This window comes from Mesoplodon bidens (assembly GCF_964165515.1).
Source record: "Mesoplodon bidens genome assembly, chromosome: 3".
Taxonomy (NCBI): Eukaryota; Metazoa; Chordata; class Mammalia; order Artiodactyla; family Ziphiidae; genus Mesoplodon; species Mesoplodon bidens.
The window spans coordinates 167778481-167792340 of record NC_138178.1 but is presented as its reverse complement, the minus strand read 5'-3'; the positions used below and the strand labels follow the sequence as shown (position 1 = coordinate 167792340).

General features: G+C 37.2%; 1 protein-coding gene across 3 annotated transcripts in view; it reads right to left on the bottom strand.

Moving 5' to 3' along the window:
* The window catches only part of UNC79 (unc-79 homolog, NALCN channel complex subunit), a gene marked incomplete at its 3' end in the record, with an annotated part of 212806 nt that extends 199608 nt beyond the window's left edge, over window positions 1-13198 (bottom strand). For all 3 annotated transcript variants that reach the window (XM_081228621.1, XM_081228622.1, XM_081228623.1), the window contains exons 1-3: window positions 12894-13198; window positions 9032-9202; window positions 252-344 (exon numbers count right to left, since the gene is read on the bottom strand). In XM_081228621.1, the coding sequence (XP_081084747.1) occupies window positions 252-344; window positions 9032-9202; window positions 12894-13140 (511 nt within the window). In that variant the 5' untranslated portion in view covers window positions 13141-13198. The remainder of the gene's footprint in view (window positions 1-251; window positions 345-9031; window positions 9203-12893) is intronic.
* Window positions 13199-13860: the final 662 nt, after the last annotated feature.

Here is a 13860-nt window from a genome sequence, read left to right as displayed (position 1 = left end):
AAGCAATTTCCAGTCACTGTTCTAAAATTGTGTTCTCAGACATTCTAAAAATATCACTAGTCAGCAAGATTACTGCTAATAGCAAGAGGCAAAGGAAATTTATTTCAAGTTGAAAGTCTGTTTCCTAACACATCTCCAGTTTCTATTTACCAAGAGAAGTTCTTCTCACATGAGAATTTCTAGCTTGCTTATTTGATGTCTTATTTAATTATTGGTTTGGAATTACTGAAGCCATCCAAATTTCTACTTACCTGGATTGGATGTGTACTGCATTGCAATCATTAGCATGGATGATGCGGAGAGATTAACATGGGCAGGAACACCTTCTCTCCTTGAGGAGCCCACTGAAACCAAAATTTTTTTGATTAGACACCATTTATTTATATATATATATATATTTATTTATATATTTGTACATTTATATTTTGTTGCTACTTTGCATAGAGCATGAGAGCTGAGAAGAAACTTGAAAAAAATCAATAGAAGTTTTGCATAAATAAAACCACAAAATTTGTCCTAGCCTACAAACGCTACAGTAGTCATTATCATAGGCACATTTAGGGAGAATCTTCAAGGAGCACGAGTAATGCCAGAAGGTAATGTAATCGTTTTATCAGAATTGTACTTAAATGTGATCTCTGTTTCCAAGGTGTTTATATCTAGGTAGAAAAGAAAGAGAAAACAGAATCCTCCATGTACCCAAATATAAGGCATGTTGAAGGTTATCCAAGTAAGAAGGTAAAAATAAAACGTTTTTGAACACGACTTGAATGTATTAGCTGTAAGAGATGCAAATGAAAGAGTCTACTTTTAATGGGTACCATATGCATTTAGTTATATCAATTTTAAAATTATTTTCAACTCTCACCTATCATTAAACAATTTTATTCAAACCTTCACATGTAACTTCATCATCAGCATCTTAATCACCATGACAATCACTTTTTTAGTTTTCCAGAGCTTACCATCTTCACATCCACCTGAGTTGATTGAAATACAGCACTTTTTGAATCTGTGAATAATGCTGTTGCTGGACATTTTATCCTATCCCACAGTATTCAATCACAAAGCCAGTTGGTTTCTTCAAAATTCATCTTTTAGCTGTATAATTGTGATCTCCATGTGATAACCATTTACATACTGCTTTTAAGAGACATCTTTAAGTGGCTTGTTTAGGATGACATCCAATACTGTATTAACTTTCTTTCTCTTTCTTTTTTAATAGAGGGTATCAGGTAACCTCTATAAGCATCCAGAACTATCATTGATGGAGGTCATTCAGGGTAATATGTTGTCCCCAGAGTACTTTATTATTCTAAACACAGTAACTGAGAAAGGGCCCACAATACTTTACAAGGACTCAAATATAAAATGAATTCCTTTTCTCAGGATAATTGCAGGAATAGCAGAAACCTCTCCTTAGATCTGGGCTCCTGTAGCAAACTGTCAAGAAAGCATGAACAGAACAGTAAACAGTGACTATAACACCCTCAATAAGTCTCAATTTCCAACACATACTGCAGAAGACCATCAACACAGACAACAAGAAAAAAGCAGATAACCCTAAAATCTGCTTTATTTTAAAGTATTAAAGTGCAATGTGTGAGAATAGTATCTCACCTACAACCAACAAGAATAAGGCAACTTATAATAAAACACAGGTATAAAAGAATCATTAAAGCACTAATAAAAGGTTTGTTGAATAGTAAAGTAGAGAAGACAAAAAAAATTTAACATGATTCTTCTTTTTAACATAAAAAACTGAGCACCACAATGGACAGTGGCCTTTACAATAGCTTTACAGAAATAAACAAACAAATAAAACAGATCTATAATTAAGTTCCATTTACCTGAATTTGCTTTTATTAGTAACTTACTGCTGGGCTGCTGCTAACCCACTAAGCAGGTGATATTCAGGTACATAAATTAGTTTGGTTATACAATATAAATAAGAATTAGTTATTATACAAAGATGTGAGGATCAGCTCACTGTTCTTAGATGTTAAAGCTGATTAATCAAATACGATTAATCAAGGAAAAAAATCTTTGTGCCAAATCCTAAAGAACAAGATTCAGTTTCTCTCAGAGTTTAGACGGGAGGTGGTTCAAATTCAGCTTCCAGGGCCCCATACCTAGAGAGTCTAACTCAATCAGTTTGGAAGCAGGAAAGCTACATGTTTAATAAGGACATCAAGTGATTCTGACCAAGTGGGCCTTGGAGCTGCATTTGAGAAGTACTACTACAGGAATGAGAACAAGAAAGGAAATACTCAGTAAGGTGTCCAAGTGTGGGAGGAATAATTGCATGCCCTTGTGTTCCTTCTTTAAGGGGGAGAAAAGCAAAAGAAAGTGTAGTCTTTGACATACACAAGGAAAAATAATTATATGTATACTATATCCATTCCTTTTGGGACAAGTGTTTTCACCTTTGTTTAAACTCATTTCAAACTTTTAAAATATAAGTGTTTCTAAAAAATGAAAACTACTTATTAAGGTAGGCTGAGAAGCACTGTGCCTGGAGGCCTTTAAAAATGGGAGAGATGGGACTTCCCTGGTGGTCCAGTGGGTGGGACTCCGCGCGCCCAGTGCAGGGGGCCCGAGTTTGATCCCTGGTTGGGGAACTGGATCCCGCATGCATGCCACAGCTAGGAGTTCATATGCTGCAACTAAAAGATCCCGTGTGCTGCAGCTAAGACCCGGTGCAGCCAAAATAAATAAATAAATAAATACTAAAAAAAAAAATGGGAGAGATGCCCAAATGTCTCAGATGATTTAGATGAAGTTTATTTGGAGAACAGGACAAATGGCTCGGTGACCTCTGAATGTCCCCCCTACCCCTACAAATCTACTCTCTCCCTCAAGAATGGTCAGCCACAAAGCCAAGAGTGCTCCCGTGGTTCCAGCCCTCAGAAACTGGCTCCAATATTTCTATAAACAGACAGTGCCTTGCAATTTCATAGCTTTCTAACAGACTGAACAAAATCACCACAATTCTAATTTAATAAACATGCAGAGGCACACATCATTTATTGAATCTTGTTAAAAAGGCACAAGCCAAACAGATGTGCAGCTTATCCCCATGAGGGTGTCTAAGGTCAAAGCTACATATGATGGAAGGAAGCAGAGAAGTAATAAAAATAAGAAAATTTTACACTTAATGTTGTGCTCAGAAAATACAATTAAGTTTTAAGACCTATTCTCTGATCTTCCTGGCACCACCAAAATAATCATTACCACCATCCCCTCCTTCTATGAACAATAACAATTTCTTAATCTGTTTCTGCATTTTGTAATTCCTAACGTGTTATCATGTATAGCTCTTATATGATTCTCATTTTTTTTAAAAAAAGTATATGGGAAAAGCCATCTTATAAAAGGGAAACCAAATTTTGCATGTGAACACCAACCTAATTATTAGCACTACAGCCTAAGTCACTTGACTTCACAGCTAATGTGCTAGTCACTTATTTATTCACAGAGTATTTTTTTTCAGTATCCAGACATTGTTCTAGGCCCTTGAGACACAGCCATAAATAAGATAGGCAAGTCTTTGTCTTTATGAAGCTTAAATGCTAGAGCTGTGCTATCCAATATAGTAGCCACATGTGCTTAAATTTAAACTAATTAAAAGTAAATTAAATTAAAAATTCAGTTCCTCTCTCTCACTAGATACATTTTCAAGTGCTCAGTTGCCACATGTGGCTAGCGGCTATTCTATCGGATGGCACAGAATTTTCTATAACATTTCCATCATTGCAGAAAGTTCTGTGGACAGCACTATTCCAGAGGAACAGGCAAACAAATACCTGTGAAGAAATATAAAGCAGGGCAAGCGAATACGTAGAAAGCAATGGAAGGTCCTATTTTAGCTTGAGAGTAAAGAAGGGCCTCTAGGAAGACTATGAGACTTGAGCTGAGACCTGAAGGGAGTGAGGAAGCAAATCATGTGACCATTTGCACAAAGGGCTTTTGACACAAAGGAAAAGCAAAAGCTTGGTGCCTTTATGAAACTGCAGAAAGGCCAATATGGACAGAGCAGAGTGAACATTAGCAGACACAAGTGATGAAGTAGTAAGATAAGCAGGGCCCACATCACAAGGCAGAGGGCCTTGTGGGCCACGGAAGGGTGTTGAATTTGATTTGTAGGAGTGATGGAAGGCTATTACACGTTTTTTAAGAGGGAAGTGACATGATCTGACTCACATGTTTGGAGGATAGCTCTGGCTTTTTGGTGGAGAGCAGGCTGTAGGAGGGCTAAGAGTAGAAGAATGGAGACCAGCTCAGAAGCTATTGGTCTGGTCCAGATGACAGACAGTGGTAAGAAGTGGTCTGAATTGAAATATATTTAAATAAACCCCTCTAGCCTTATACCTTTTTAAGGGGTAAAGGTGAGAGAATCACCTGGGAAGAAGAAAAACATTCTGATGCCAGTTCTACCATATGACAGAACCATTTCCTGTGCTGCCTGGATTAGCAAGTGGCCTCTGTTTGTGTAAGCAGAGGTAACTGTGTTCCATGAGATAGGGTTTGAGCATAAGATACCTGTGCTGTCAGAAGGTCATATCAGTTCAACATAAAGGGAGGGCTAAGACACCATGAACTGGAAGTCTATGTAGCATTAAAATATGTGCAGATTGGTAGATTAATAAAAAGTCATAGAGACAGGATTGCCCATCAACACTGCAGAGGTGTTCTGTCAGGTTCTATGAGATCAAAACCTGACAAAACAATTACTGTTATAGGGCTTCCCTGGTGGCGCAGTGGTTGAGAGTCCGCCTGCCGATGCAGGGGACACAGGTTCGTGCCCTGGTCCAGGAGGATCCCACATGCCGTGGAGCGGCTGGGCCCGTGAGTCATGGCCCCTGGGCCTGCACGTCCGGAGCCTGTGCTCCGCGATGGGAGAGGCCACAGCAGTGAGAGGCCCGCGTACCACGAAAAAAAAAAAAAAGAATTAAGGTGAAACAATTACTGTTATTATACAACACACTCTAGGGGAAAAAAATCCCAAGCCTCAGCAGATGGCCCGTTATTATTTCAAGCAATATTTAAGATGATAAAATTTCAGGACAACATGTGATTTTGAGCAGAATATTGGAATTAGTTGCAATGGGATTTGACATGTCTGTTATTTGACTGAGTGTTATACATTGGTATAACATCAGACAGTATTCAAAGGTCATTCCCATATGTTATGTCATGGTCTTCACAACAAACATTGTGATGTAGACAAGTGAGGTTATGATTATTCACAAATTTACAGCTAAAGAAACTAAAGTTTGATAAGGTTGAGAGATTCAGCCTACAATTCAGCCCTTCTGGATTCCTATTCCAAAACATTTCCCACAATTCAATAATAAAGCTCTTAAAGTATAGTAAGATTTACTTTATAAAAACAATCATTAGCTAATAAAACAGATTTTATATATAAAAGATTATTTAAATACCATCAATATCGTGTTGGTATTTTACTGTCTTTTTTCTATTATCTTTACTTATTAGTGTTTGGAAGATCATAGAACATAACACACATCCTCTGTAGTAGCAATAGAACAAAAAAATGATACAGGGCCAATGGTTTGGAAGCAGACCTTCAATTACATCATACAATTGCTTTTAATTCAATGCAAAGATCTAAATGAACCTCTTTTTTTTACCTGAGGATGAATGATTTTTGAGGAAATTTAAGTTGGAAAAGAAACTAGATGAGACTGCACAGTTCAGGATACCAAGGTACCACTAGAAGGCTCTTTCACTGATCTAATTGTTCAGCTTTACTATTCACTTTAAAATAATGTATCCTACATCACATAATGTTCATTTGGGACCCGCTTTTTCTTTTCTCTGCCAAAATATCATCTTCCCAACATCCATATTTCAATTTGGTCCACAAATCACAGAACCTTTGTGGAAAGAGAGGTTTCCATGGTGAAATGCAAATGACTTTTTCAATTCTTAGTAACTCCTTTATATATATATATATATATATATATATATATATATATATATATATATATATATATAAACAAAGCCTATTGCACACATGTGGAATAAAAACAAGTGTATCTTAATATACACAAGGAAGGAAAGAGTTAACAAGAAAAGGTTATGTCAAAGGAAATTTTTATAATAAATTGCAGTTTGCTCTGCAGCACCTCAGAGGAGTTATTTAAAATAAAAGCACAGTACTTGGTTTAATGACAAAAATGACATAAAAGACATAACTGATATACATGCAGGGCTCTTAAACTGAAGGAGCTGCAATACTTCATTAGGTCCACTTGAGAGCTCAGACTTTCATCTTCTAAGACCTTAATGATATAATCATTTAACACCTGAAAAACTGTCCATGTATTACATTTGATCTTGTGAATACCATACCAAAGAGATAAAAGCCTTTTTGTCTTAAAGACTTTATCAAGTACTTAGAAAATGCAACATCCTTCATCTCAGGCCTGAAATAAAAATATTCTCAAAGAAGTTAAATGCTCCCCTCTTGTTCTGGTCAGAATTTCTACACACTGAAACAACTTCCAAAAATAAAACCAACATGGACGCAAACAACAGACACACATTCTCACATCAATTCAGTTTGACTTGATTAATCTGGAACCCAATTCCCTCCATCTTTGGATCTATGTCCTTTGTATCTACTCTATGAAGGAATAAGTACAAAAGAAATGCCTGAATCGTTTAACAGAATTTGGCTTGAAAGGTAGTACCACAATTTCTTTTCAAAGATTTAAAGATGACAAAGATTGGCTACTGTTGAACTACAGGAATGGTGACGAGAAACGAGAAAGTCAGAACTAGGAGACTAAAGCCAGAGCAGCAAAATAAATGAAGCAGATCAGCGATTGCATTGGAGGAAGATATGTGCTTCTTACGTAAAATAAGATTGATGTTATTTAACCTAGAATTATTAAGACGGAAATAACCTTAGAGATGGAACATTGTTTTCTAAACCTCTCCTTTACAGTAAAAAAAAAAAAAAGGGAGACAGAAATGACTTGTCCCTACCCTTTAAACGAACACCAAGCTACTCCACTAATAAGCACTAAAATTTTCACACAAGTTTTGTAAACTCAGCTTACTATTTTGTTCTCCTTAGTTGCCAAGTTCACACATTTAAATAAGTAAGGATTCCAATGTGACTACAAGGCATGTTTTGGGGTCTGTTTCTAATTAAACAGAAATTAATAATCAAGGGTGAAGAAACAATTTTCCAGCTGTCACATGCTCGTTTGCTCTTTATAACTTTAAGGGCCTGAAATATGCACTACATCTCCCAAAATAATATATTAACTTATTTCTAAGAAGGAAGGATACAGTGAATTTACACTCATTATTAGAAAGATGCAGCCTCACCTGCTATTCTTAAAAGAAAAAAAATTCTATGCCTAAGTTTAACAGTTAACATACTTATTAAAAAAAAAATACAGGGGGTCTTCCCTGGTGGCGCAGTGGTTGAGAGTCATGGGTTCGCGCCACGGTCCGGGAAGGTCCCACATGCCGCGGAGCGACTAGGCCCGTGAGCCATGGCCGCTGAGCCTGCGCGTCCGGAGCCTGTGCTCCGCAACGGGAGAGGCCACAACAGTGAGAGGCCCGCCTACCGCGAAAAAAAAAAAAAAATACAACTATGCAATCCTAAGGCTGTATCCATAAGCAAGTACTTGTCAATAAGGATACACAGAACCAAAAAAGAGAACAATCAAATATTCTATTACTTGAACAGTATAATCAGTCTGCTAATTTTCTAAATAGCTATATAATTTAGGCAGAAGTCAGACTCTTTGTTTAAAAGACATGAAAATTACAATTCCATAGCTAAAATTAAACTCAATTGTAAAATAAGTAAATGTGGCTCTAAGGTACATATGTTTACCAATTGTAATTACAAAGCAACAACTTTAATAAGATCATAAAAGTACAAAACAGTGAAAAATGATCTCTAGGAATTGAATGTGACCAACACAGGCATTATTATAGAACAAGAGTTGAGGGAAGGAGAGAAGTAAACTAACACTTATTGAACACTAGGCATTGTGCTAGCACTCTATCAATGTTCCAGTTAATCATCTCAATTGTCACAGCGACCTTATGAGGCAGTATTATCATTATTCTCATTTTACAGGTAAGAAACAGAAAGGTTAGGTAACTTGCCTAAGCTCACACAGCTAGCTGGTAGCAGAGCTGTGATTTGAATCTAGATATGTTTGACTCCTACACCCATAATCTTTTCAGATTATCCACTGAAACGTAAATTAATTAATCACCCATTTCTTTTAAAAAATAATTTAGCAGGATTTTGATCATAAAAAATACAACCCGACTTATTTTTTTCTCTCTGTTATCACATCTGGAAAGCCTGCAGAATTAAGTTTATAGAAGTGAAACAATTCAAATCAATTCCATGTTTATAAGAGTACCTTGCACATGAGTTGTAAATTTCAGCTTTTTTCAAAGTGTTTTCATAAATTTTGACTCATTTTGTCATCACAACACCCCTGTGAGAGAAAGCTGATGATATCATCATTCTGGAGATGAGGTTTCAACTATGTCGGTCACCCAACCTCACATCATACAGCAGGTTACAGACAGAACTGAGACCACAGGAGATCTACATATCCTGATTCTATCCATTGCTCTTCCTGGCACACCCTACTTCTTTCAGATGCAAAAGATAAGAATTTCTACATCAAAGGCAACACTTTGCTCCACCCTTTTTTCTAAAGTAGCCAAAAAATACCATAATTTATATGGAGGAAATACAGACTGTGCCTTGACATGTTCTTTCTTCCTATCCAATAAGATCAAACTATGTGAATACAACAGTTCTAAGGTATAATTGTCTTTTCATTTCTTTGATGTTCACCATACTATTCATGCTGAAATAACTGAATTTAAATCAAAGCACATATATACAGCAAGTGATTCCATTATAATCTTGAAAATCTGTAGCCTAAACAGCAAAAGCAATTTCCATTCATACAACACATAAAAATAATCTAGTATTAGGTAAGACCGAACTTACATATAGCCATTGGTAGAAAAGATGTGCTGAGATATTCAATAATATCCTTGTGCAGAAACGGAGGAAAGGTAGCTAAAGTTGATATCATCGTGTAGGGCAAAGTACTCAGAATATCATCATTGAGAAAGGGGAGCAAACACGTAGTTGTATAAAATATTGACTGTCCAAGATCTACAAAACAAAATGAAGTAATCAGTCACTGAATATTTTGCCATTTAACAAAAAATGCTAATTTTACATTTTAAGTTTTTATGAACTGGTTTAAATTATAAGCAACCATCACTCCCTTCCTATCAAGAGTTCTGTAGAGTGCGTACACAGTCTTTGATGAATGATTGCATTAAGAAATATACAGGGCTTCCCTGGTGGCGCAGTGGTTGAGAGTCCGCCTGCCGATGCAGGGGACACGGGTTCGTGCCCTGGTATGGGAAGATCCCACATGCTGCGGAGTGGCTGGGCCCGTGAGCCATGGCCGCTGAGACTGCGCGTCCGGAGCCTGTGCTCCGCAACGGGAGAGGCCGCAACAGTGAGAGGCCCTGGTACCGCAAAAAAAAAAAAAAAAAAAAAAAAAGAAATATACAGTTGATTCGTGAACAACACAGGTTTGAACTGTGTGGGTCCACCTATACATGGATTTTTTCTATAAATATAGTACCTGTATCTTCATTTTACAGATCTTTAAATCAACTAAGTGCGGGAAAAGTTTGTGTTCAATTAGAGATCACAATAAGTGGAACCCAAAGAACTAGGGTTTGAGTCCTGATTTTATCCAAACTGTTTCAGCTCCCTGCCCTTAGGTGAGTCATTTATCAATTCCTTTGTTTTTGAGGCAGAGAGAGCAGCAGAGATTGCAGATTTTCAACTATATGGGGGCTCAGTGCCCCTAACTCCACAAGTTGTTCGAGGGTCAACCATATCTATGACGTGAGGTTTTCCTCAACACCGTATCCATCTTCATTAGTACTTGGTATTCATATTACTCCCTGATTTCATAAATGAAAAGCACTTTCCAAGTGATTAACGAATCTTGAAATCCTTCCAGCATTCTTACCTCTGTTACATTTTACACAAGATAACTGTGGCACAGAAATGTTAAATTATTTTCTCACGGGAATTTTTAGAAAAGTCAAGGGCAAGACTGGAAATAAAACCATGCTATTTCTGCTCCATCGACCGAACAATCTTCCTACATCTGGAGTCCTGGGCAATGAAGTGATTTGCGTCTTCCAGCACAGCGGCAATTTCAGCACGCACCAAAGAAAGGAAGCTGTAAACTGATACTGTGTGACCCTGCACACTTAGTTATCAATGATCACAGAAGGACGTGCCAGCTAATAATAATCTTTCTAACAACATTTTTAAGTGATAGGAACAGTACCTACCTCACTTCATTAGAAGGATCGTTAGGAGGTTTAAATGAGAAAAACGTAAAGTGCTTAACATAGCACCTAATGTGTGCTCCGCAAATATTAGATATTATTATGAATATTAATATTGTTACTATTATTACCTGCACAAGGAGTAAAAATAGAGGACATTCAAAAAATCATAACGATTTAGCTTTAGAATGCATGTAAACCAAACCCCATTACACTGAATATATATTTTGATGTTTCTGGATCTCCTGATATACAGGTCATCAGCCAAGACTTGACAATGAAGACTTTTTCTCATTTTCGTATCCATTATAAAAGAAAATTATTAGACTTGTTTGTCTTGTAGCAGATGCACCTTCTTTGTGCTATTCTGATGCCTAATGTTAACTCTGATTATCATTAGAATTAATATGCCACCTCAACAAGAACATCAACTGACAGCAGAGAGGATGTGGCCACACTGCCCACTGGGGAGTGAGGGTCAGTCAACCTTGGGCTCAAATTGATGAAATCAAAAATTCACAAGTGTATTCCTAAGAACTGACTGAGCCTGTGCACATAAGAAACCTCAGCTGCCTTTTAGCCTAGTTACAGAACATTAGCACTGAAAGGAACCTGAAGCCCCCCCTGGAATATTTTTCAAATGAGGAGACTGAGGCCCAGAGAAGGGAAGTGATTGCCCAAGATCACCTGAGAGTTAGTAGGTGAAGCGCAACAAAAATGCAGCTCTGCTGGGTACAGTGCAAGTGCAGTGGTTCTCAAACTTGGTGTACAGAAGAATCACCCAGAGAGCTAGTTAAAAATTCAGATCCTCAGGACCCACACCTCAGTCATTCTTATTTAGAAGTTCCAGCTTGGGAACCAGAATTCCACGTTCCAAACTCCCTCCCTCGGAAAGTCTGATGTCATTCAGATCAAAACAGGGTTGTATTGGTTTTTAACCTCTAAGGGATGGTCTAGTGAGTTTTTCCTATCTTCTAAGATCTGTTATGCAGAACAAGAACACAGCCTATAGATAACAGTAAAGAGGAAGGTCACAAAATAGCTGTGGGTAAAAGAGCAAAAATACAAATAATCCCCCCTGAAATTGTCACAATTTACACATTAACTGCAGTTAGATGGGCTGTGAGATACCAAACTGAATGCTTTTATCTTAATCAAGGGGCCCTAACTCAGTGGCCCATCCCAAGACCAGGAAGGTAGTCACAAAGGAAAAGCACTGACAAGTTCACCACCATGGCAAGCTCTGGGAATATTACATTCAAAGAGTCATCTCCTTTAAGTTCTGAGCTGGGATAGGATCACAATAAAAGTGACTAGACTCAAACAGCTACAAAATTGTACAATAAGCAAACTCACAAGTTTCTACATTTTTTATATTCACTGTTATACAAAATTGTAAATATAATAAAAAACAAATTAATAATCATTATTTCATCATTTTTATAAAAGAAGATTTTTTTAAGTTCAGAACACATCTTACTAAATAAACCATTAAGCATTCTCTTAGGAAAGTTAGCCATAACTAAAAGACAAAATAACCTCCACCACCCACCCATTTCTGAAATTCCAATTTTTTGGACAGTGAAACTTTGGTTATCATACCTCCATGGACCAAATTATCAGTGCTTTAAAGTTAAGACAGCTGGTGTATTAAAAGCTCATTTGCTGCAAAAGTTGTTTTTCTTACTGTATGATTTTTCATTTGATTCTCCCAAATATAATATTGAATACTTAAGCAGTAGATATTATTGTGCTCCTTTTTATGGGTTAGAAGAATTTGGTAAGCATGCAAGATAATGAAATTTACTAAAGACACACGGTAGAAAGAGGAAGAGTTAAGAAAAGAAGCATGCTCTTAGGCTTCTGTCCTAAAGCAACACTAAGACTGGGTAGTGTATACCATACACGGCATGCATATACTATATACGGCATATAGCACCACTATACATTGTACCACTTGGTCAACATTTTCTAATAACTATTGATTGTTAAATTTGGAAGAATTCTTAGAGATTTCTTATTATCTAACCTCCTGGGTTTAAAGACAGGAAAAATGAGTCCCAGAGAGATTCTGTGATTTGCTCCCCAAAATCACAGAATTAGTCAGTGGATATGACGTGCCCTTTAACCTCCACCTCTTACATTTTCTGGGGGGCAAGTTTTTAAAACTTAACCCCCAAATCGTAATTTCAACTAGAGTCTCCCTGATAAGCAGATCAGGGGAGAATAGGTAAGTTCCTTTTATAGTCTTCCTCCTTTCTCAAGCCCATTCCCCCCACCCATGCAGACCCACTTGGATAACATCCCTCTGGTCATAAAACAGCAAAAAATGATAATAAGGGAAACACCATAATTAAGTTTCAGTGTAAGAAAGGTTTTAGCCACACAAAGACCTTTCAAGCGATTTATTATAATAACAACAACAGTCTCTAGCATCTATAAACATACATGTACATTTTCTAAAGTTTTGATTAAATGCTCACCATGTTGGCCATGCTGTAGTAAAGGAACTAGATCCAGGAGAGTCACCAAAGTCACGTAGAGGCCTTGATAGTCCAAAGAAGGGTAGTCTGACAAGTGAGCATCACGAGTTTGCAGGCCACGTTCAGAGGGAGCATCTCGCAGGACGCTGTAAAGGAGGGAGCGAGTAACAGTAGGGTTGATGGAACTGACCTGCGGTCTTAGAGATGGGGTGAGTGGGAATGGCACAGGAAAAAGACACATGGTCATGGGCACTGTCAAATTGGAGGCATCTTGGTTTTCCTTCTTCCCTGTGCGGGACAAAATGCTGTTGGGGGGACAAAGAAAAAAAAGAGACAACAAAGACACAAAGAACAGCACATTACATTGAAATGACACTCTAAAACAAATAATAAAACACCAGATACATCCCACATAAGATGCAATTGCCACACCAGCAGCATCTACAAATCTAGTACGGGTCGCATAGCTTCATGCACAGAGATACCAATAACGTAAGGCTTATTTTGTGGAAGTTGCATTGCATCTCATGTGTTATCTGGCTAGTAAGGAGCAAAAATATAAAAATGCATGTTTCAGTGCCAAACCCATGTTTTACAGTTTATTGATTTGATGAAGGCGAGGTTTCCGGAAAGGAAGAATGATGGCTTTGTCTAATGAGTTAGAGCTTTCATTGCTAATTAAAAGGAGCTTTCAAAGCAAAGGAAGTTTTCAGCAAGACTGTCTTAATCAGGTAAAGAAAAACTTGCAAAATATAGGTATGGCACTTGCAGAAACATGTTTTAGCAAAGAATAAACATGTGTGTTTATTAAGAGAGTCTTAAAAATCACATGTTTATTGCATCAAAATAATGTCTATATGTATATTATGATACTGTTTCATGACATTCTGTCAGTATCATTTGAGATAATGAAGTTTAAACAGGCATATGAATTTAGAAATAATACATATTTCTAAAATGTTAGCTA